General features: G+C 47.9%; 1 protein-coding gene across 1 annotated transcript in view; it reads right to left on the reverse strand.

Moving 5' to 3' along the window:
* The window catches only part of HCK (HCK proto-oncogene, Src family tyrosine kinase), a 45,460-nt gene that overhangs the window by 12,899 nt on the left and 10,063 nt on the right, over positions 1-22,498 (reverse strand). Inside the window, exons 2-8 of the mRNA XM_027558841.1 lie at positions 13,830-13,947; positions 10,665-10,707; positions 10,205-10,304; positions 9,377-9,475; positions 4,699-4,802; positions 968-1,117; positions 471-623 (exon numbers count right to left, since the gene is read on the reverse strand). Coding sequence (XP_027414642.1) covers positions 471-623; positions 968-1,117; positions 4,699-4,802; positions 9,377-9,475; positions 10,205-10,304; positions 10,665-10,707; positions 13,830-13,946 — 766 coding nt within the window. The 5' untranslated portion in view covers position 13,947. The remainder of the gene's footprint in view (positions 1-470; positions 624-967; positions 1,118-4,698; positions 4,803-9,376; positions 9,476-10,204; positions 10,305-10,664; positions 10,708-13,829; positions 13,948-22,498) is intronic.

Consider the following 22,498-nt stretch of genomic DNA (forward strand, 5'->3'; position numbering starts at 1 on the left):
CCAGCAGGGGTGGGATATGTCTTTCTGAAGCCCTACAATGCTCTAGCATGACGCTGGGCACATGGCAGGGGCTTAGAACAGCGTGTTCATCAGCTGCCAACATTGAACTCACCTGGAAATCTCCAAGCTACACTTTCCCATTCTTAATTCTCATCATTCTAAGAGATGCTCTGGTTCTCTCAACCCCAGACTGTCCCAGCTCCATGTGAGGAAGCAGATTCCTCACTGAGGACTCCGGCTTCTTAGAAGAAAGTTTTTGACCCCAACAGGCCTGACCTCAAAGATTTGCATGGCAGTGTTTGCATGGCAGGACTATTTGCTTTGCTATCAGAGGAATCACTCCTTTACAGTTATTATTCAAATCTCCCCTCTGCCCTGGGTGGCATTCCCATTTGGCCTTGGGCTGTTCTTGGAAGCAAGGACCTCCCTCTCCCCTATCTCCTCTCCTGGCTTTGGCCCTGGGTCCTTACCCATCCAGACTTCCCCAAACTGCCCAGCTCCAAGTTTCTTCTCCATCTTGAGGGACTCCCGGGGAATCTCCCAGGCGTCTTTCTCCCAAGGTTTCTGGGGCTTGGAGGACATGCAGGGCACTGTCAGCTTCTGGCAGAGTCCGTCGCTCGCCTCTGGAACAGAGCCCCCTGGTCAGCCGAGGGCAGGCAGCCCCAAGCCAGCCTCAGGCTTCCCCTCCAGGCCTCCCTTCCTGGTCCACTGCATCTGGCCCCTGTTCCAAAGGGCTGCTCCATTGAAGGTATTCCCAAGAGAACAGAGCGTGGTGAGATGGCATCTCTGCCCTCCCGCTCAACAGACCAAAGACTTCAGGAGAATCCAAAGCAACTGTTTGTCTGGGGGGAGGGTCAGGAAGACCTTAGCAGGCCTCAGAGGCAGCAGTGCCCCCTTGACTAGGATTCCCAGGAGAGAGGCCCACCCAGCTGGGCCCCCAGAAGGGAGGCAGCCCCGCAGCACTCACTCTTATAGTGGGCCACCAGTTCCTGCAGGCTGCCGAAGGTGCTCCGGGGCGAGATGTAGAAACCCCCATTGTCCAGCGTGCGGATCTTGTAATGTTTCACCGTGTCCCTGTGCTGGGGGTCGTAGTCTCGCACGGACAAAGAGTAGCTCCCTGTGTGGGCCAGAGAGAAACCACCCAGCGTGAGCACCCTGACAGCCTGTAAGGCCACTGCTGGCACCGTCTTGACATCCGCACAGTGGAGCAGAGGGTAGGAGTGGGCGGTGGAGTCAGGCTGCCTGGGTGCTTGTCAGGCTGTTCCATGTCCTCCTGTGAGACCTTGGAAACGTGACCAAGTCACTTTTCTTTGCCTCAGTTTCCTTATCTGTAGAATGGGATTGGTCATCATATCTCCTCCCCTCAGCACACTGCCTGGTGGTAGAAGAAGTAATGTTTGTACTCAGGATGTAAAAGCTCAGTAATGTTGGCTGTCATTGAGTTCATTATTTCTTTTTCTTCCTATTATCTATCTATTTTTCACAAAAACCAAGATACCACACCCAATTTGGTAAAAAAGCAAGGCTGTTTAGTACTATTTACAATAGCTAGGACATGGAAGTAACCTAGATGTCCATCGGCAGATGAATGGATAAGGAAGTTGTGGTACATATACACAATAGAATATTACTCAGCTATAAAAAGGAAAGCATTTGAGTCAGTTCTAATGAGGTGGATCTGGAGCCTATTATACAGACTGAAGTAAGTCAGAAAGAGAAAGACAAATACTGTATATTAACACATATATATGGAATTTAGAAAAATGGTACTGATGATCCTACATGCAGGGCATCAGAGCAGACACAGATTTAAAGAACAGACTTTAGAACTCAGTGGGAGAAGGTGAGGGTGGGATGATTTGAGAGAATAGCATTGAAACATGTACATTACCATATGTAAAATAGATGACCAGTGCAAGTTCAACGCATGAAACAGGGCACTCAAGTCCAGGGCTTTGGAACAACCCAAGAAATAGGGTGGAGAGAGAGGTGGGAGGGGGGTTCAGGATGCAGGGACACATGTATACCTGTGACCGATTCATGTTGATGTATGGCAAAAACCATCACAATATTGTAAAGTAACTATCCTCCAATCAAAATAAATTAGTTAATTTAAAAAATAAAAATAGATGATGTTATAATGAAAGCAGTATGGGTATATCCATAGGTTATTTAAATACAAATACACATTAATTCTGAAAATAAAAGTTAGGCTGTTTAGAAGCAAACAAGCAAAAAGTTTAAACAAACAAACCAATCCAGTTCAACTGTTATAATAGAAACATTGAAATGTAAGTGTCCATATTAAATGTTGTGGCAGGCTGAGTCACTGCTGCTGCTGCTGCTGCTGCTAAGTCGCGTCCGATTCTGTGTGACCCCATAGGCAGCAGCCTACCAGGCTCCTCTGTCCATGGGATTTTCCAGGTTAGAGTACTGGAGTAGGGTGCCATTGCCTGCTCCAGACTGAGTCACGGCCCCGCACAATGCCACGTCCTAATCCCTGACACCTGTGTGTGCATCACCTCACGTGGTAAAGGGATTCTGCACATGTGATTCAGTTAAGGAGCTGGTGATGGGGAACTATCCTGGATTCACATAGACCAGAAACACACACGTCTTTCAGTCCATGGCCACGGTTCTGCCTTTTGTGAGCTGTGTATCCTTGGGCAAGTTATTCACTTCTCTCCCTCTCAGCTTTCTCCACCACGATAGCACCATGTCATAGGATATGGGGGAGATTTAAATTGTTGCATGAATTACAGTTGACCATACATGCTGGGGCTTCCCTGGTGCCTCAGATGGTAAAGAATCTGCCTGCAATGGAGGAGACCCAAGTTTGATCCCTGGGTTGGGAAGATCCCCTGGAGAAGGGAATGGGTCCATGGGTCAGAAAGTTGGACACAACTGATCAATTTTCATGCACGCTAGGCTGCTGTGCTTAGTCGCTCAGTTGTGTCCGACTCTTTGTGAACCCATGGGACTGTAGCCCGCCAGGCTCCTCTGTCCACGGGGATTCTCCAGGCAAGAATACTGGAGTGGGTGCCGTGCCCTCCTCCAGGGGATCTTCCTGACCCAGAGATCGAATCCAGGTCTCCCGCACTGCAGGTGGATTCTTTCATGTCTGTTGTTTGGTTGCTCAGTCATGTCCAACTCTTTGTAACCCCATGGACTGCAGCCTGCCGGGCTTCCCTGTCCTTCACTATCTCCTGGAGTTTGCTCAAACTCATGTCTATTGAGTTGATGATGACATCCAACTATCTCATCCTCTGTCACCCCCTTCACCTCCTGCCCTCAATCTTTCCCAGCATCAGGATCTTTTCAAATGAGTCAGCTCTTGACAATGAATGAATAGGAATAATAAATAATAAACAATGAATGGATAGGAATAATATTCATTATAATGGACTATAGTTATATGCGTTATAATAAGCTATATTGTTCATTACAGTGAATGATTAACCCCACAGGTAGAGGTTTTATATCACCACTTTATACGTAAGGAAACTGAGGTCCAGGGAGATGAAGTACCTAACCGGCAGTCACACAGCCTGTAAGTAGCAGAGCTGGGCTTCAAACCCAGGCAGCTGGGACCACACTCTTAATCACTCTGCCCAGTCAAGGAGAGGCTGACTTGGCTGGTGCTGAGCGGGGAAGGGCAGAACCCAGGAAGCAGCAGGATGGGACTCAGGGCACTTGTACTACAAGTTTATTAACTCAGTGAGCCCACCTACACTCACCCTGAGGGCGGTGGGAGTGGCCAGGCTCACCTTCCTGCCCTTGTGTGTAGGATGGCCCAGAGGGAGAAGCCGAGGGCTGTGTATGGCTTTATCTTTTTGCACCATTTCTTTTCCTCTGGGGGCTGGTAGGGAGTTTGTTGGGTGGGAGGAAATAAAGCCCAAACATTCCCTGACCTGAAACACAGATTGTGAGCGCTGTTTCAGCCACATTCAGGCTTCCCCAGTTCAGAAATCAGGGGGCAAGTAGAAGGCCCCCAAACTGATCGTCCAGGGTACTGTGAGGTCATACTCAATATAATGTCCTGATTTCTCTAAACCAGGCAGTTTTGAAGCTAAACCCAGTAGTAAAGGCACACTGTGTGTGAAGTCTGAAATCACAGGACTCCTCCTTACAATCATCCCTTTGGCAAAACTGGCCTTACTTGATACCAGTTTTAGTTATTTGTTGTTTGGGGGCACTACTCTTGCCTCCTATGCAATGACCGGGCACAAAGCCACCCTCACAGCATGGAAGTTTCAGGAAGCAGGTCACTGACATCAAAATATCCAAATACCTCAAAGGAGTTATTTGAAACAGGTCCCAGACAAGGTTGGCTTGGGGTCTCTTCCCACAGCCCGAGCCCATCTCATTTCCTTACGGAAGGAGAGAGGAGTCAGGCTTGTGGACAAGATATATTTTGATGGGTATATAAAAGAATCCAAGCTAATGAAGATCGAGTTCAGCCGGTTGTTGTTCTTCAGGGCAGTAACCACTGCATCTTACTTCCACTGACCTAAGTTGGCAGGTCTGGGGGCTGAGAAGGCTTGAACAAAGAGCAGAAGGAAGCCTGGCAGCCCGGGGAGGGGGGCTGGGTGAGTTGTTCAGACAATGGCATACCCCAAGCGAAGGATGGTGTCCGGTCATGACTGGGGCTCCCCTGTGTGGTGGGTGGAAACACGGGGCGAGGGGGACTGGCCTCACCTTTGGTGGTCTCACTGTCCCGGATCATGAAGGAGCCCAGCACGTTGCCAGGGGCCAGGAGTTGGCGCTCTGCATCTTTTCGGCTGATGCCCTTGAAGAACCACCTGGAGGGAAGGGAGGGGGCAGTGTTTAAGCCCGAGGCGGGCAGTCCTGTTTGACTATTGGCACTCTCACCTGGCATCAGGACTCCAAGGGCCCGGATTCCTCTGGTGTCAGTTTTACTCAGAGATTCTTTGGGGGAAAAGCAGTCATTCCTTTGATACTGACATTTTACCACAAGTGAATCCAGTTCGCTGAGGCTGAAACTTGCAATTTAGGGAGCTTTCTTTAAGAAAAATAATAAAGCATTATAAATACTAATACAAAATGTTGCTGGTTATTCCAGTACCACCCAACATGAGGGATAAGGTGATGAGCAAAAAGACTGGGTGGAAAAATACAGCAGTCTTAACCAACTGTGGTCAAAAATCTTCCTTTTGCAGATTTCTCTAGAATGTTTGATCAACCTCTCAGGATCTTAGAGGCCCATATGAGTGAGGGCTGAGCTTTGTCATCACAGTTCATCTTCCTCTGTAGATACAGAGTTGCATATAACATCAGCATGAATTTCTAAGCTCAAATGTGAAATTTCAAATAATTTTATACTTGGCACCACATCCCTGGACCTTTCTTCATCCTCCTTGACTATTTGGGATCTTTAGATCCACCCCAAAAATCTAAGGATAACTTTAAGCAGCAGAAACCAAATTTATTCCCTGAGGAGTGGTTCATGCACTGTGATGGAAAAAGCCCCAGACCAGAGATCAACTGGCCTTGACCCTGCCACAAATCTATGTGTGACTTGGAGCACATTGCTTTCCCTCTCTGGACTTCTGTTTCCTCTGCTATCAACTGGGGAAACAGGCAGTTACCATTTATCAAGCTCTTATTATCCACCCAACAACTCTATGGAATCATTGCCTTTATTATCTCCATTTTACAGATGAGGAAATCGAGAAATAGAAAGAGCAAGTAACTTGCCTGGCATCACACAGCTAGTAAGTGGTGAAGGCAGGATTCAAAGTCAGGCAGTCTAACTCCAGAGCCAAAGATCCTAATCACCCTGCAACACCCCTGCCTTCCTTGCTTTCATTTGGTAAAGTGATTCAAGCCGTGGTAAAATGTTCAAGCAATGTTAAAGGTACACAGTAAGAGCTGTCCTCCTGGCAATCCCACCCCAGGAAGTTATCCTACCGATTTTGCACAGGAAGTAATGACATATACCCAAGGAGACTCAAGGCAGCATGAGACTGGAGACAGCTTAAGAGACCACTGACGAGGGATGGAGGGGCATCTACATGACAGACATGGCAACTGTGAAACGGAGCAACTGTAGGCCCTGCCTGGAAGATCTGAACAAAAGAGGTGGGAGAGTATAGTGTAGAAGCTGCCACTTGCGTAAAACGGAGAGAGACAATCTTCTTTGCAGCATTGTTCACAATAGCCAAGACACAGAAACAAGCTCAACGTCCATCAATAGATGGATGGATCAAGAAGTTGCAGCACTTATATACAATAAATATTGTTGTTTCTGTTTAGTCATTAAGTTGTGTCTGACTCTTGCGACCCCATGGACTGTAGCCCACCAGACTCCTCTGCCCATGGGATTTCTCAGGCACAAATACTGGAGTGGGAAGTTATTTTCTTCTCCAGGGGATTTTCCCAACCTAGGGATCAAACCTGTGTCTCCCGCATTACAGGTGGATTCTTTACTGCTGAGCCACCACAGACATGATAGTGGAATATTAGCCATAAAAAAGAATAACACAATGCCATTTGCAGCAACATGGATGAACCTAGAGATTATCATACTAAGTGAAGTGAGTCAGGAAGGGAAAGACAAATACCAAATGATATCACTTACATGTGAAATTTGAAAAAATTATGCAAGTGAACTTACAAAACAAATAGTGTCACAGATGTAGAAACGAACTTATGGTTACCAGTGGGGAAAGGGGAGAAGAGGGATAAATTGGGAGACTGAGACTGACACATACATACTACCATACATAGATAACTAATAGGGACCTATAGCACAGGGAATTCGGAGAAGGCAATGGCACCCCACTCCAGTACTCTAGCCTGGAAAATCCCATGGACGGAGGAGCCTGGTGGGCTGCAGTCCATGGGCTCGCTAAGAGTCAGACACGACTGAACGACTTCACTTTCACTTTTCACTTTCATTCATTGGAGAAGGAAATGGCAACCCACTCCAGTATTCTTGCCTGGAGAATCCTAGGGACGGGGAAGCCTGGTGGGCTGCCGTCTCTGGGGTTGCACAGAGTCGGACACGACGGAAGTGACTTAGCAGTAGCAGCAGCACAGGGAACTATATTTAATATTTATAATGACCTCTATGGGAAAAGAATCTAAAAAAGAGTGGGATATATCTATATGTATAACAGATTCACTTTGCTGTACAGTTGAAACTAACACAACATTCTAAATCAGCTATACTCCAATTTTTTAACAAATTGGAGGAAGATATATGTAGTTTCTTAATCAAGTATAAAGCATTTGGGAGGACTTACAAAAAACTGATTGCTTCTGGAAAGGAAGTAGCTGGCTGGGGATAGGGTGGGGGGAAGACTTTTCACTCTTTAGTCGATGTCCTTCTGCACCATTTGCATTTTGAAACATTTGAGAATACTGCCTATTTCAAGGCAAATGAGGAAGTAAGATTCCGTCCCACGCTGATTTCCAGGCCCCAGCTGCTCTCTTCAGAGGCAGTCTCTGTGAGCAGTCTCTTGATGTGGACACAAGAGCCTGGGAGTGCAAGACTCATATGGGTATTCAGGTCAGTGGTTCTCAAGGTGGGTCCCTGGATCAGCAGCATCCACCTCACCTGAGAACTTGTTAGAAATGCCAATTATGAATTGGACAGTCGTGGAGTGGGGCTCAGAAACCAGCATTTTAACTAACCCTCTGGGTGATGCTGATGCACTCAAGATCGAGAACCAGCCATTAAGTTATCACCCAAATGATAACCCACCATATCTGTCCTCTGCACCTGGCCTTTTCCACTCAGCAGTTATATTGCTTTAAGGAGTAATACCAGCCATGCCTTCTTCAAGCCTGCTGCAAGGTGAGGTATGGTGCAAGAATTGTCTAAGTGTTCAGAGCCTGGAGCAGGGGAGCAGAGCACAGATGCCCCAGGAGAAAGCCTGGAAGGACAGAGAAGCAGCCAACCCCGCCCCCCTTCCCAACGCCACAGCATGTATGGCATGTGCTGGGGGCATTCCAGGACAGAAGGGTCAGGGCTGGGAGTGAGGGCTTCCTCACGGCCACAGAGGGGAGATTTCACAGGGCAAGGAAAGGGGTGTGTTAGGAAAAGGGTAACTTTAAGATGGGAAGAGCCCGTTTTAACAGGTAAGCATCCCAAACCATTAACACCATCTAGCCAGAGGGAGGAGGCAAAGGAGATAAAACTGTGGTGACCATCAGGTTTCAACTTTTTGACTGGCTGATTCTGAATTGAATCTATTGCCGCCCTGTAGTGTGGCCATCTTCTTTCTTGTCAGTGTCACCCCACACACTGTGAACATCTCCAGGGAGGAAGCCTGCCTGAGTCATTTAGTATTCCTGGAATAAGGACTGGGAGTTCAGTGGATGCTCAAGGGTCTGTGGAATGATTGAGTGGATGGATGGATGGATGGATAAAGTACAACTGTGTTTTCTGAGTCAGATCAGATCAGATCAGTCACTCAGTCGTGTCCGACTCTGCGACCCCATGAATCGCAGCACGCCAGGCCTCCCTGTCCAACACCAACTCCCAGAGTTCACTCAGACTCACGTCCATCGAGTCAGTGATGCCATCCAGCCATCTCATCCTCTGTCGTCCCCTTCTCCTCTTGCCCCCAATCCCTCCCAGCATCAGAGTCTTTTCCAATGAGTCAACTCTTCGCATGAGGTGGCCAAAGTACTGGAGTTTCAGCTTTAGCATCATTCCTTCCAAAGAAATCCCAGGGCTGATCTTCAGAATGGATTGGTTGGATCTCCTTGCAGTCCAAGGGACTCTCAAGTAGACACAAAGAGCCCGCAGTAAAGAATGAGGGGTCACAGTGATCTCCTTGAGGATGGGGGATGTCTCATTGGCTCTGTGGCCCCCAGTTGGCACAGGGCTCAGGGAGGCGCAGGCACAGGCAGGCTGAACGAGTCATGTGAGGAGTGACTGGCCAGGTGCGGGCTGGCTTGCCTCTCAGAGGACCCTCCTTGGCACAACTGTTATACTTCACCCAACAAATATGCATTGAGCACCTACTGCATGCCAGCCTGTGTGGAGGGTGCAGGATGCAGTAGAGGACAGACCATGTCCCTACCCTCATGTGCTCCCATTCTAGTGGGGGAAGGCAGACAGTGAACTGGGGACAACCAAAGAAACAAGACTGTTTTTGCTAGTGAGAAGTGTTCAGAAGAAGTAAAGCAGGGAGTCACAGAGTCACAGCAGGGCCCTGCTTGAGACTAAGTGGCCAGGGAAGGCCTCTCTGAGCCCCAAAGGATGAAAAGGAACCAGCCAGGCAAACAGCTCTAGGAAGTGTGTGCCAGGGAGGGGAGACGGTGAGCACAAAGGCCCTGAGGCAGAAGCAAGGCTGGCTCAGCTCATGCTTCCTTCTGGAGGGCAGGGAGATGGAATACTCACTCCTCCGTCTCCAGAGAGTTGACGCGGGCAACGTAGTTGCTTGGGATGTAGCCCTCTTTCCGGGTGGCCAGAGATCGCGCTCTCCACCACTCCCCAGACCTAGGGGGCAGAAGGGAGCAAAGGGGTCAACCCCCCAGCCGTGGCCTAGAATATCCCAACAACAGGAAGCTGGTAAGGTGAAGGGCAGGGCCACTACCGTCCCAGCCCCCAGCCTGCACCCCATGATGAAGGTAAATATCTTTACAACAACCCTGGGGCTAGAATCAAGCCCTGTCCCTACATTCACAGTCCACAGTCCTAGGTCTTTGGCCTCACCCTCATTCCCTGGACTTGTGGCCTTGACCTTACCAACCATATATTAGGCAGGGCCCTGTGCCCATGGCAGATTCACAGTGTGCTGGCCAGAGGGACTGGGCTCAGGAGTCTGACCAAGCATAAGCGGTTCCAGCACATATTAGATACACCATCTAGTGATGGTGAGGATTATAGGAGATTGGAGGTAGCAAACTCAGAGATCCATGGATCTGAATGCAAAGTCACCTTAACAGGGTCTGTTCCATAGGTAAGCCTGCCACTTAATCATAGGAGTCCAAGAAAGGCTTTCCTAGGAAAGCACTGTCAGCTGTCCATCCTTGCCTGGATGTACACCAGCCCTTTACTGTGGCTAAAACCTAGGTTAACAGCAAACCCTTCTTCCTTTATTATGATCACATTCTCATCAGTCATTTACACTCTAGTATAATATAGCCTATCAGGTTCTTTATTGAAACACAAGAGAGAGCAAAATTGAGTATTAGAGATAGCTATGTCTTAGGGATGGGGACTCACTCCTCCAGGACCACCATCTGGTCCCCCTTTTGGAAACTGAGGTCTTCATGGTGAATGGCATCATAATCATACAGGGCAACCACAATGATATCCTCAGAACCTGTTGGGAAGGGAGACACATGGGATGGTGAGGCTTTATCTGAGCACACCCACAGCCCTGGGTGTTTCCCACCCCAAGACCTGGCACCCAGCCCTGGACCCCTTGATGTGTGTGTTCAGGATACAAGTAAGCACCTTGCCAAAGCGCATTCTTGAGTTCAAAGCTAATGGAGTTATGTTCATGCTGTGAAACAGCGCTATAGAAACACAATGGCCTGTACTAAGTACATTGGGGGCAAATTAGGGGATTTTCAAGGGCGGTTTTGACTGTTTTGGGTTTTTGCCTCAAGCTCTCACCAAGCACCCAACCTAATCCTCTACAATCGCCAGACTCCACTGCACGTGCCTGCCAGTTACTTACCCTCTGTGGACCCTGGCGGGTTGCCGTTGCTGCTGTCAGGCCACTGTGGGGAAGAAACGGGAGAAGAAAATGAATCCAACAGTGTGTGTGGAGCCATGGAAGGTTTGTGTCAAAAAAGGATATCCCAACCCCATGTGTCATGGGGGGAGGCCCAGAGGGGGCTGGGGAAGTGCCCCAGGTAACACAGCACATTAGGGGCACAGCTAGTACAAGGATGCAGATCTCTAGGGTTATAGGCTCTGCCTTAGACATACTGGGGGACACTACTTGTCTCTTCCCCTCAACACACAGTGAGGGGAGTTGGTCCAGATCAGTGTTCTCCAAGCTCTGTTTGAAGAGATCCTAGGTCTACCAGCAAGCCCATGAATAAAGGCTCCGCTACATAAAACAACTAAGTGTCCATCCAAAGGGGAATCGGCACCAAATTAAGGGAGCTGCTCTAAGCAGCTCTAATAGGAAGGAGGCCACTTCATTCCTGACACAGCGAGACCTCAAAGGGACATTGTTGAGTAAACAAAGCTAGTTCTTCAGAATGGTAAAAATGATACGCTGGTATAAAACACATTCTCACACATCCTAAACAGTTTCTGTGGACACATACTGTACTGCTACTGCTGCTAAGTCACTTCAGTCGTGTCCGACTCTGTGCGACCCCATAGACGGAAGCCCACCAGGCTCCCCAGTCCCTGGGATTCTCCAGGCAAAAGTACTGGAGTGGGGTGCCATTGCCTTCTCCGACATACTGTACAGGTGTGAGTAAATTCATGGAAAGAGGTTTGCAAGGTTCCCTGCTAAACTGACAACAGCTGTCATCTCTGGGCTGGGGTGTGGTATTTCTAGGGAGGAGGGCACTGGTCAGCAGACACTATAGTTTTAACTGTAATTTGTGATTTTTATTTTCAAAGAGAATGAATTTGTGTGTCACACATGTAAGTAAATGCTAATTTAAAGAAATAGCTTTGGGAAACACTAAGTATATCCTTTTTGGGGAGATGCGTAAAGCCCATTACAAAGATTCATAAAGGCTCTGGGAAGTCCTACAGAAAGGAGTGTGTGGCCTGGTGCTTTGCAAGCTGATTTGACCTGGGAATCCTTTCTCAATTACTACATTACTGCTAAATCAAAGTTCTGCATGAGCAGAGCAATGAATGGCTGATAATAATGTCCCTTAAACTTGATGTTCAGAGAGAACGGGCAAAAACTGATGGGAGAAAACCTCTACTTCCCACTACGGACAAGTCAGAGGGCCTCAGAGAACCTGAGACTCTGGAGCCCTGGCCACAGAAAGGGCCCCAGGCCACGCAAGTTAGGAGAGAAGCTGACCTGAGAGTGACTTAGGGTTTAGGATGTCACCTCAGGACATCACCAGTGTGGGAAGTTCTTCTAAACTCAGGCTGTATTAATGGAGGTCAAGTGTCAGAAGATGGGAGGTGCCTATTTCACTCTTCTCCCATTTCTAGAATTAGTCCTGTTCTAGGCATCATGCCTGGAGAAGGGCAAGCAGGTGAAGAGAGACCAGGAACCCATGTTGTGTGAAAAATGATTTGGAAGGAAAGGGTGGATTGGGATGAGATCTTCGCCTTCCATCTCTACAAGCTCTCATGGGGTAAAGGTAGTGGATGTGTTTGGGGCAGGACTGAGAGAGGAGGTATAGGATCCAGGAGTAAGGGTTATGGGGTAATAGGCCTCCCTTCAACACGAGGAAGAACTTTCTAAAGAGCACCAGGAAGAAGTGTACCCCTGTCTCTGGAGGCAGTGCTTGCTGGGATAGCTTCAGATAAGGGGATGGACGAAAGGAACCCAAAGGAGAGAGAACCCCAGCGCTGAGTTTAGAATGACCCAGCTCTGCTGCCTCCCAGCACTATGAGCCCAGGGAGCCTTTTAACTTTGAGCCTCTGTCACCCTGGCCATAAGAAGCATTAACTCCAGCCTCACAGCTTTTGGTGAGAATTAATGGCCACCTCATGCAAAGAGTTGACTCATTGGAAAGGACTCTGATGCTGGGAGGGATTTGGGGGCAGGAAGAGAAGGGGACGACAGAGGATGAGATAGCTGGATGGCATCACTGACTCGATGGACATGAGTTTGAGTGAACTCTGGGAGTTGGTGATGGACAGGCAGGTCTGGCGTTCTGCGATTCATGGGGTCGCAACGACTTGGACATGACTGAGCGACTGAACTGAACTGAACTGAACTGAATGGTGTAGAAACAGCTCACTCCAGTGCCCAGACCACAGAAGATTTCCAAAGAACAACAATGCTTGTTACAACTGTTACTGCTGCTCTTAACAGCAGTAACAGTACTGTCAGCCCTATTACTAGCACTATGACTGTAACCACCACTATGACTATTGTTCTTGCTCTTCGAACCATCACAACTACCATGACTAGCAGGGTGACTTCTGTGGCGACTACCGCCCCCAGGCCCCCACTAATGCCGCATGACTACTGCTCCTGTCACCAGCAGCTGGCGCTGCCTCTGTTACTTTGTTCCTGCCACTGGGACACTGGAACATGTACTGAGTTTGAATCCCTACTAACCATGTAGCGCTCAGCAAGTCATTTAATGTCTGCGTCTCATCTCTAAAATGGGTATAAAACAAGCTGTGGCCCACAAGAGCACTATTGTGCAGATTAAAGGTGTTAATAACCATCATGCACTTAGGATGGTACTTGGCTCATCGTAAGCTCTGTGTAAGTGTAACAGAGGTGAGCAGATACCTCTGCTAGTATTACCACTTCTCTCAGAGACTCTGTGCTGGAATTCCTACCTCCATTGCTATTATATTCCCACCAGTATTGTTGTTACTCTTACTACTACCATTGTTATTACCGCTATCGCCATGATACTGATGCTGTCTGTCATCAGTACCGTCATTTCTTCAACTGCTGTTGTGACTAAGCTGCTCATTCACTACCTTCAGCACTGATTATGGTACTGGCCCGGTGGGATGGCTGGCTATGCCCCTGGGACCTGGTCACCCAGGCTGAGGGGCCAAGGCGTGTATCCTGGGGAGTCAGGGTGCTGCTGGTGACTGGTCAGCTGCATTTCACCCCAGACTCACCCTGCTCACCCTTGGGATAACAGGGAATGGTGAGAGTAGTTTGGGGCAGCGTGGGGCAGCCCCGGACAGCCGCCAGCGTCCCCTTTCTTCCCCCACTCACCCGCTTGCCCGAGGACGTGGGATCCGGCACGTACAAGGGGCTGTGTGGGTTGGTGTTGGGCTCGGTTTTTGAGACCTTGCCTCCATTCCGGAGGAACTTGGACTTCACGCATCCCATCCTGTGGTAGAGAGAAGGGAGATGAGCCCAGCTTGCTCTGATCCCTGAAAGGGGGAGTCTTTGATGCTGGGCTTGAGACCCCCTGTTGCCAGGCTGGCTCCTGTCCCTGTGTCAGCCCCCCTACCTCACCCTCACCGTACAGAGCTCACTCTGCCCTTGTCATCTCTGGGCTTCCCCATATCCACATCTGCCACGCACCCACACAGAGCTGACAAGTTGTCAAAGTCACGCTACCAAGGACCCTGGCGATGGGAAGTTTATTGAGAGAATAAATCGTGATGATCATTGAAATTCAACACACTCTGGGGTCAGAAAGCCTGAGCTGATACTTGGTCCCTCCCCCCTGCCCCCACACTAACTGCTCACTTATCACTCCCCCTGCTCCCTAGTCTCGGTTCCTCATCAGCGAAATGGGGATAATAATACAGCCTACTCTCAGGGTGTTGGGAGGATGAGAAAGTACGTGGGTGGGGAAATAGTCTAGAGTCAGGCTCTGAGCAAACAGTAAGACTATACTTTCATTATATAATAAGTTAATATTTTATATTAAATGATAGAGATCAGGGCACATAATGTGGCTCAAACAGTCAAGCCACCAGACCCCTCACATAACTTTATAATTGCCTTCTAAAGCTTCCTTCCTTCTTCCCTCCCTCCCTCTTTTTCTTCCTTCCCTTCTTTCTCTCATGGACTTATTTGGTCATTCATTCGTTCATTCATTTACTGGGCAAACATTTACTGAGCACTTTTCTTTCTTTAAATTTTTAGTTATGTATTTATTTTGGCCTCACCACATGGCATGTGGGATCTTAGTTCCCCAGTCAGGGATTGAACCCATCCCCGCTGCAGTGGAGGCATGGGATCAAACCACCAGGAAATTCCCTACTGAGCACTTTGCTAAATCATGACTAAGACAAGCAAGGTCACGGCCCTGTTGGAGCTCACCCTGGAGGTGGATGGGAGACACAGATAAAGATCAGGTAACAAATAATTAACAGGATAAATTTAGCTAGTGAAACATGGAGGATGCTCAAAGAGGATGTTGATAGGGAACAAGCGCGCGGGGCCTCTCTAGACAGGGTGGTTGGCGAAGGCCTCTCTCAGGAGGAGATGCTGGACCTCAGGCCCAACTGACACAAAGCAGTCAGTTATGTAACACTCTGAGGGAACAGTGTTCCGAGCGAGTGAGGAAAAGGTGAGTGCAAACAGTGAGTGCAGAGGCCCTGAGGCTGGAATGTGCTTGAAGAGAATCAGGTACTGAAAGGAGGCCGGTGTGGCTGGGGTTCACAGGCAGGAGGGAGCAGGTAGTATATGACGAGGCTGCCCCATCTTTACACTGGTGAGGAATCTGGATTGCATTCTAAGGCTGATGGGAAACCAGGGCAAGTTTCATGTAGAAGGATGACAGGATTCAATCTACACTTTAACCCTGTCAGCTATTCAGCTGCTCGGTGGAATATGGCCTTTAGAGAATAGGTCAGAAGTCCAGGCTCAAGATGCTTGATGGTGGCCTGGCCTGGGGTGGTAGTTACTGAGGGGGTAAGCAGCAGAAAGGGTCAGGGGACATTTTGGTATCCCCTGCATTATCAACTTACATATTTTGGAGGTAGAGCTGACAGACTTCGCTGATGGATTAATAAAATTTAAAGAAAACACACTGATCCATCAGAGTCAAAACTTCATCGTTCAAGTGGTGGAAACGTTTTATTCTTTTCTCAAAATGTGCACATGTTTGCTGAGAAGTCACACAAGGAAGTAATTGTGTTCCTCATCTCTGCACAATTGCAATTTTCTTCTAAAGCAGTTATACTTATCTTGTTAAAATGAACATGTGTTTGTGGCTTAAGAAAAAAACCCAAACTCCTAGGTTTATGGGAGTTATTTACTTACTTTTTTAAAAAGATTCTTTTCATTTACAAGGATATTTCTGTCTATCCTGGTGGGAATTGGGAACAGTTTACCACCTCAAGACTTAAGTGATTTCTGCTTCATTCTCCTTTTGTGAATAAAGTAAGTAACTGATCCAAACTTCTGGAGTGCTGGATCATTAATTTGAAAATTTATTGCAATTAATTACTGTTTTATAACATACTCATATGAACTGAAAATGAAAACCAACACCTCTCTGGCTTGTGATAAATATGTATTACAGTTGTGGGAAATAAAACACTTATTGTGAGGTTTTATATGACAGAAAATCATATTCCTATATATTTTGATTAAGTTAAGGGTGATCTGGGAAGAGGATGTCTGTGGGAGGTAGGGCAGCTCTCTCCACCTCTCTGAGCATGTATTTGGTATTCATCATCAATTTACATATTCAACGTGGCCACAGGGTCTTGAGGGGTAGGTCTCCTAACACATAAACACATGATCCAGGGTGGTGGTGAGCACAGAGTGAGTTGAGAAGTCTGAAGGCGTCTGCCACGCAGTTAAGTTCTACGGAAGTGCTAATCGTATCATTTCCATTTACTGGCAGACGTAGCCCTGCCCTGGGAGAATACTGTTTGCACGTCCTTTGGCTCTCAAGTTTAGAGATCTCATAACACTTGAGAAGTTAACTTCTTAAAATAGGGAATTCCTGTTAGTTCAGCTTTTGCACAATGAAGTATTTTTTTTAAGTGGTATATGGGCAAGAGTCAAATTTGCATAAAACATGATTTCCCCCTAAACCAAGAGAACCACGCCGCTGCTTGGCCTAGAGTGGCCTCTGAAATGCTCATTTTCATGACCACTAGACACAGCAATGTAATGTGAGCCACGTATATAATTTAAAATTTTCCATAGCCGTGTTTTTTCAAAGTAAAAAGAAACAAGGGAATTAATTTTCAGATGTATTTACTTTCCCCAATATGTCAACATTGTTATTAATGTGATCAACATAAAATGATCAATGAGATACTTTATATTCTTTTTTTTTAAATGTTGAGTCCTTATATCTCAGTGTGTGTGTTACATGTCCAGCCCATCTCAGCTAGGACTTGCCATGTTTCATGTGCTCAAGAGCTGTCTGTGAGGACTTCCCTGTGGTCCAGGTCCACAGTGGCTAAGACACTGTGCTTCTAATGCACGGGGGCCTGGGTTGGAACCTGGCCAGGGAACTAGATCCCACATGCCACAGCTGAAGATCCCCGCATGCTACCACTAAGATCCTGCATGCTGCAACTAAGACCCGACCAAAGAAATAATATTAAAAAGAGAGCGAGAGACCTGTCTGTGGCTGAAGCTACTCTACTCAGCAGTGCAGATACAGAACATTGCCATCACAGCAGCACCCCAGAGACTGGTCCTGCTCATGTCTGTGTTCCTTGGTGCTCAGCTCAGCACCTTGCCGGCACACAGTAGGAGTGTAACACATGGTCAGTGAGCAAATGTGTGCCCAAAGCCCATGCTTTCTGTAGTCAGTCCAAGGTAAAGGCCTCTGGACCTGGCTCCTGCTCCAGCTGGGATGCAAAGACTGGGCACACAGAATTACATTCCCAAGGAGCTGTTAGGTATTGGCAAAGACAGTCAGAAACATGCAAAGACTTCTAAAATACCTGTTGAGTGAGAAAAACAACCTGCAAGACATATATAATATCAAGCCATTTTGTGAATCTAATATATATCCAGGTTCTTCCACTAACATATATGTTACATTGTTCATAGTAAAAACAACCTGTGTATAATAACTGAGCAGCAGAATAATAAATCGAATTTTGAAGAGAGGGAGGGATTTCAATAAAGATTTGGGGAAATTCAAGAATGTTTCATAAAAGCACCATCTTTCAAAGGGAATTTGAGGGAGTTTATGATAGTAAACCATATACAGAGCACTTCAAGACTCAAAAAGGGTTCTGTTGCACTATTTGAAAGGAAGGATGATTGAATCAGAAGCCTGGGTCCCCGTATTGGAGGCAGATTCTTTACCACCTGAACCACAAGGGAAACCCCTATATATTGACAAGTGGTTCCCAAATGGGCTTCCCAAATGGGCTTCCCTGATAGCTCCGTTAGTAAAGAATCCGCCTGCAATGCAGGAGATCCCAGTTCGATTCCTGGGTCAGGAGGATCTGCTGGAGAAGGGATAGGCTACCCACTCCAGGAATTCTGGCCTGGAGAATTCATTCCATGGGCTGTATGGTCCATGGGGCCACAAAGAGTCGGACAGGACTGAGCGACTTTCACTTTTTCCCAAATAGATGATGCTGGTGTTTGGCTGGGTTTCGGAACCATGGGATGAGGTAGGGAGAGGGCGAGGGAAGAAGTTTATATAACCCAGGGCCTCTCTGCAGGATGGAGACCACAGAGTGACTCGAAGTGAGTTAGAAATGTAACAGAGTGCCTGGCTACTTGGAGCATGGAAACCAGCAGCATCATCATATTTGAGCTGTTGGAAATGAGGAACCTCAGGCCCCACCTCCCAAATCAGAATGTACGTTTTTAGGAGGCCCAGGTGATTCGTGTGATTATTCTAGTTGAGAACTGGGCATGGTGAATATTTTTTGCTCTTGCTTCCTCAGCTGCTGCCGCTGCTGCCAAGTCGCTTCAGTCGTGTCCGACTCTGTGCGACCCCATAGACGGCAGCCCACCAGGCTCCCCCGTCCCTGGGATTCTCCAGGCAAGAACATTGGAGTGGGTTGTCATTTCCTTCTCCAATGCATGAAAGTGAAAAGTGAAAGTGAAGCCACTCAGCCGTGTCTGACTCTTAGCGACCCCATGGACTGACTGCAGCCTACCAGGCTCCTCCATCCATGGGTTTTCCAGGCAAGAGTACTGGAGTGGGTTGCCATTGCCTTCTCCATGCTTCCTCAGCATCCATCCCTTTTCTGATAACCGTGCCTGGATATTCCTTAGGAACCCAGCCTTCAGTGGGGCTTCTGGGGGCTAACCCCTCCCTTGTCTTGAGGGATTGACAACTTGATACAGGATCAGCCCATTAGGGAATTCCATGTCTTCCTGACAACCAACGGTGGTTGGTTCAGTTATAGGTATGTATGTGATTCTATCTGAGGCAGTCTGCCCTGGGGTTTTGCTGGGAAAATTAGGGAAAAGGTACTCTTTTTCTATAAGCATTGTTGTAGATGTGGGTGTGAATGTGGACATAGCTGTTGATGTGGACATAGGTATAGATGTAGGTATAGATGTGGATGTATGTGGCCATGGATATGAAAATGGATGTAGACGTAGGTGTAGATTTGAGTATAGATGATGTAGGTGTGAATGTAGAAAACTGGAGCTCTTGGGAGCCATTCTGACATCATGAAGGGAGGGACTGCCTTAGAGGGAAGCCATCACAGAGGACAGCAGAGCTGAGCAATGGGGACAAAGTGATTCCTGAAGACATGTTTAAACACCTGGATCCAGCTATGCCTAAAACTTTTCAACCTCGGAATTTTTCTAATTCGCGAGCAAGTAAATTCTCAATTTTGCCTAAGGCAGTTTGAGTTGGATTTCTGCCACTTGTACCCAAAGAGTCCTCACTGACTCTTGACTATTCCAGGCAACACTCTGAATTGAATGAACTAGGGTTTCTGGGGATGAAGGCATAGAATCTGCATTTCACACAAATCTTTAGGAGAGTCTTATCACACTGAAATTTGAGACCCACCAATGTATAGTGGAAGGAAGGCCAAGCTTGGAGTCTGAATACTTGGCTTTGGATCCCAGTTCTTCCACTGACTGCTGTGTGACCTTGAGTAAGGCTCTTGCCCTCTCTGAGCCTCATTCTCGCCACCACCCCCACCCCCACCCCCGCCCCTTTATAATAGGAGGCACTTGTTTCTCAGGCTTGGCCTGAGGTCCTGTGGGACAGGGATTTGAAAGGCTCTTTGAAATTTCTGAAAACACATGTTTCTTGTCTAATTTGACTCAAAACCAGGCTCTGAGAGCAGAAGTGGCTTGCCTGGCCCCACATTAACTTAGAACAGCTGATCCCCAGCAAAGACACTTCCTCAACTCACTGCTGAAACCCCTGGAACCTGGAACCTGAAACCAGCTCCCTGTCCCCTTGGTTTCTGTAGGCACTGCGTGGAAGGGAAACAAGAAAGTTCAGCTTGCTTGGCCTGTCTGCTTCCCATGGTCACCGTGCTGGCCACAGAGGCCTCAGAGACTCCTCCTGAACTCTCAGAACACTGCCTGAGCAGCCTGTGGAGTGGGCGGGAGGTGGTTCACTAGGAGCTTTTAGGCTCAAGCAGTGGCTTCTGAGGGCTGGAGGCAAGGAGCCCTGGAATTTAGTTCCACCTCTGCCACAAACTCACTGTGTGACCTTAGGCAAGGCCCTTTCTCTGGGCCTCAGTTTCCCCAACTATGAGATGAGATGTCGGGTGATTAATTCTCCGAAGGGGACAGCTATAGTCCTTTCTTGTGTAGCAGCTGCTCCTCCTCCTTCTGACAATATCTCCTCGATTTTTTGGGGGGAACTACCCCTCTCCCATTCTCAATTCCTGGACTGTGGCAGAGCTGACTTCAACCTCTGGCTGTAGGGATGGGTCTGCGACGAAGTCTGGCCAATCAGACTTGCAGTAATAGAAGCAGAGGTGGGCATGTGACTCAGTTCTGGCCAATGAGAATCACCCATTTGGCTGGAAAATGGGTGTTGCAAAGCAGAGCCTAGTAATGAAGAAATACAGATTCTTCAACTCTGCATAAAGCAGATATGCTCATGGACTTTCCAATATCCTTCTTTTTCTACTTGAGCCAGTCTGAGTTGGATTTCTGTGCCTTTGAACCTCAAAGAGCCCTGCTGAGTGCAAAGGAAATTCTTACAAAGGATTGCAATTCATACTCAGGTGTAAATGGCTTACGGCAAAGATTGCCTAAATAGGAAGTTTTGATAGAAGAAAGTAAAGCGGGTACCAGACCCATTAGAGTGGGTGGGGGGGTGTGTGGAGTATGGAGCTGGTGGCACTGAAGCCATGCCTAGAAAGGGCCTGACATGGATTAGGCTGTCCGTATACCTGAACCCATCTGTCAGATGGGGAAATGGAGGCCCACAGCAGAGAGGATTTCTAGGTGGTCAGTGGCAGGTAGAGCAAGAACCCAGCTCTCCTGCCTCCCATTCTCCACTGGGTCAGGCTCAGAGGCTACAGCAGGGAAAGTGGGAGGAGAGGGGATGAGTAACCCAAACAGGAAGTTTAGGAAAGCAGATCACCAGGGGCCCAGGGCTCAAGATTATCCATTTAGAGGAACTTTCCCTTCTCAGAATAGCTCAGCCATGGAGGCAGGGGACAAACCTTCCACTGTCAGGGACCAAGTCCCTGAAGAGTTTTCAGGAACACATAGCTCCCTCTCTTTGGATTCCTTGACTCTTCTGAATGAACCAGCCAAACCTCCAAGTGACTGCTATCGATGATGGACATTTAGGGGTCACCTCTGACTCTCCATCTCTTCCCTTTTCCAACTGTCAGCTTCTTTCTGATCAAGAGCTCAAAACTTTGATTTTGCAAATACCCAGAGGGAGTGGGTGTCATGCCCTGGTTTACACAACAGCAAGTGACCGAGCAACATAGGAAAGAGGAAGTCAGGTCTTTGGTCATTTGCCTGACTCAGCCAGAAGGTTGACTCTGAGATGTATGTGTTCCAACCACTTGCTCCAAACAAGTAGTAAATTTTTAGCATGTTCAATGTTACCTCTGGGTCACCTGATCAACTCCAGAACTCAAGGGCACTTGTAAGCCTCCTTAGAATACTTCTATCTTTAAGGTAGGCAGAGGGCAGGGAAGTTTGGAAAAATATAGGGTCCAGAGGATCCTCTGGAGGAGGGCATGGAAACTCACTCCAGTACTTTTGCCTGGAGAATTCCATGGAGAGAGGAGCCTGGTGGGCTACAGTTCATGGGATTGCAAAGAGTTGGACATGACTGAGCAACTAACACTTGAAACCAGAAAAAGCTGGGTTTGAATGCCCTTTCTGCTTCTTACAGATAAGTGAGCTTTTTAAAATATAAGTCAGATCACATCCCTCCTTTGCTCAAAATATCCCAGGGCTGCCATCTCACTTGGAGTAAGAGTCCAAGTCCCCTCTGGCAAGGCTGGCAAGGCTCCATGACCTGGAGTCCCCTCAACCTCACAGTCCTGTCTCCTCCAGCCCTCCCTTGATTTTTTCACTTCAGCCACACTAGCCTCTTGCTATTCCTCAACTCACCAACCATGTTTCTACCTCAGGGCCATTGCACAGGCTGCTTTCTGGAACATTCATCACCCAGAAAGCCTCTTTCTCTTCACCCAGGTCTTCTTGCAGATCTCACTTTCTCAGCAGGGGCTTCTCTTATCACCCTGGCTAAGACAGAAGCACTGTCCCCAACTCCTATCACTTTCTGGCCCCTTCCCAGCTATATTCTTCATGGCTTTAGCCACCACCTAATATGATGACCACAAGGATGAGCCTCTCAGATTTCCAAAGGCAGAGAGCAGAATTGACCAGTGGCCGCAGCTGTCATGCTGTGAAGAACATCACTGTTTCCTTGGGCTGCTCCCACCCAGTGACTGAGAGTGGCAGACGTACCAAGGCAGGACCATGCCAGGGGGACCTCTGATGGAACCTCCTTGGCAGCCTTGCCAACCTTCCTTAGA

The sequence above is a fragment of the Bos indicus x Bos taurus genome, chromosome 13, assembly GCF_003369695.1.
Source record: "Bos indicus x Bos taurus breed Angus x Brahman F1 hybrid chromosome 13, Bos_hybrid_MaternalHap_v2.0, whole genome shotgun sequence".
NCBI lineage: Eukaryota > Metazoa > Chordata > Mammalia > Artiodactyla > Bovidae > Bos > Bos indicus x Bos taurus.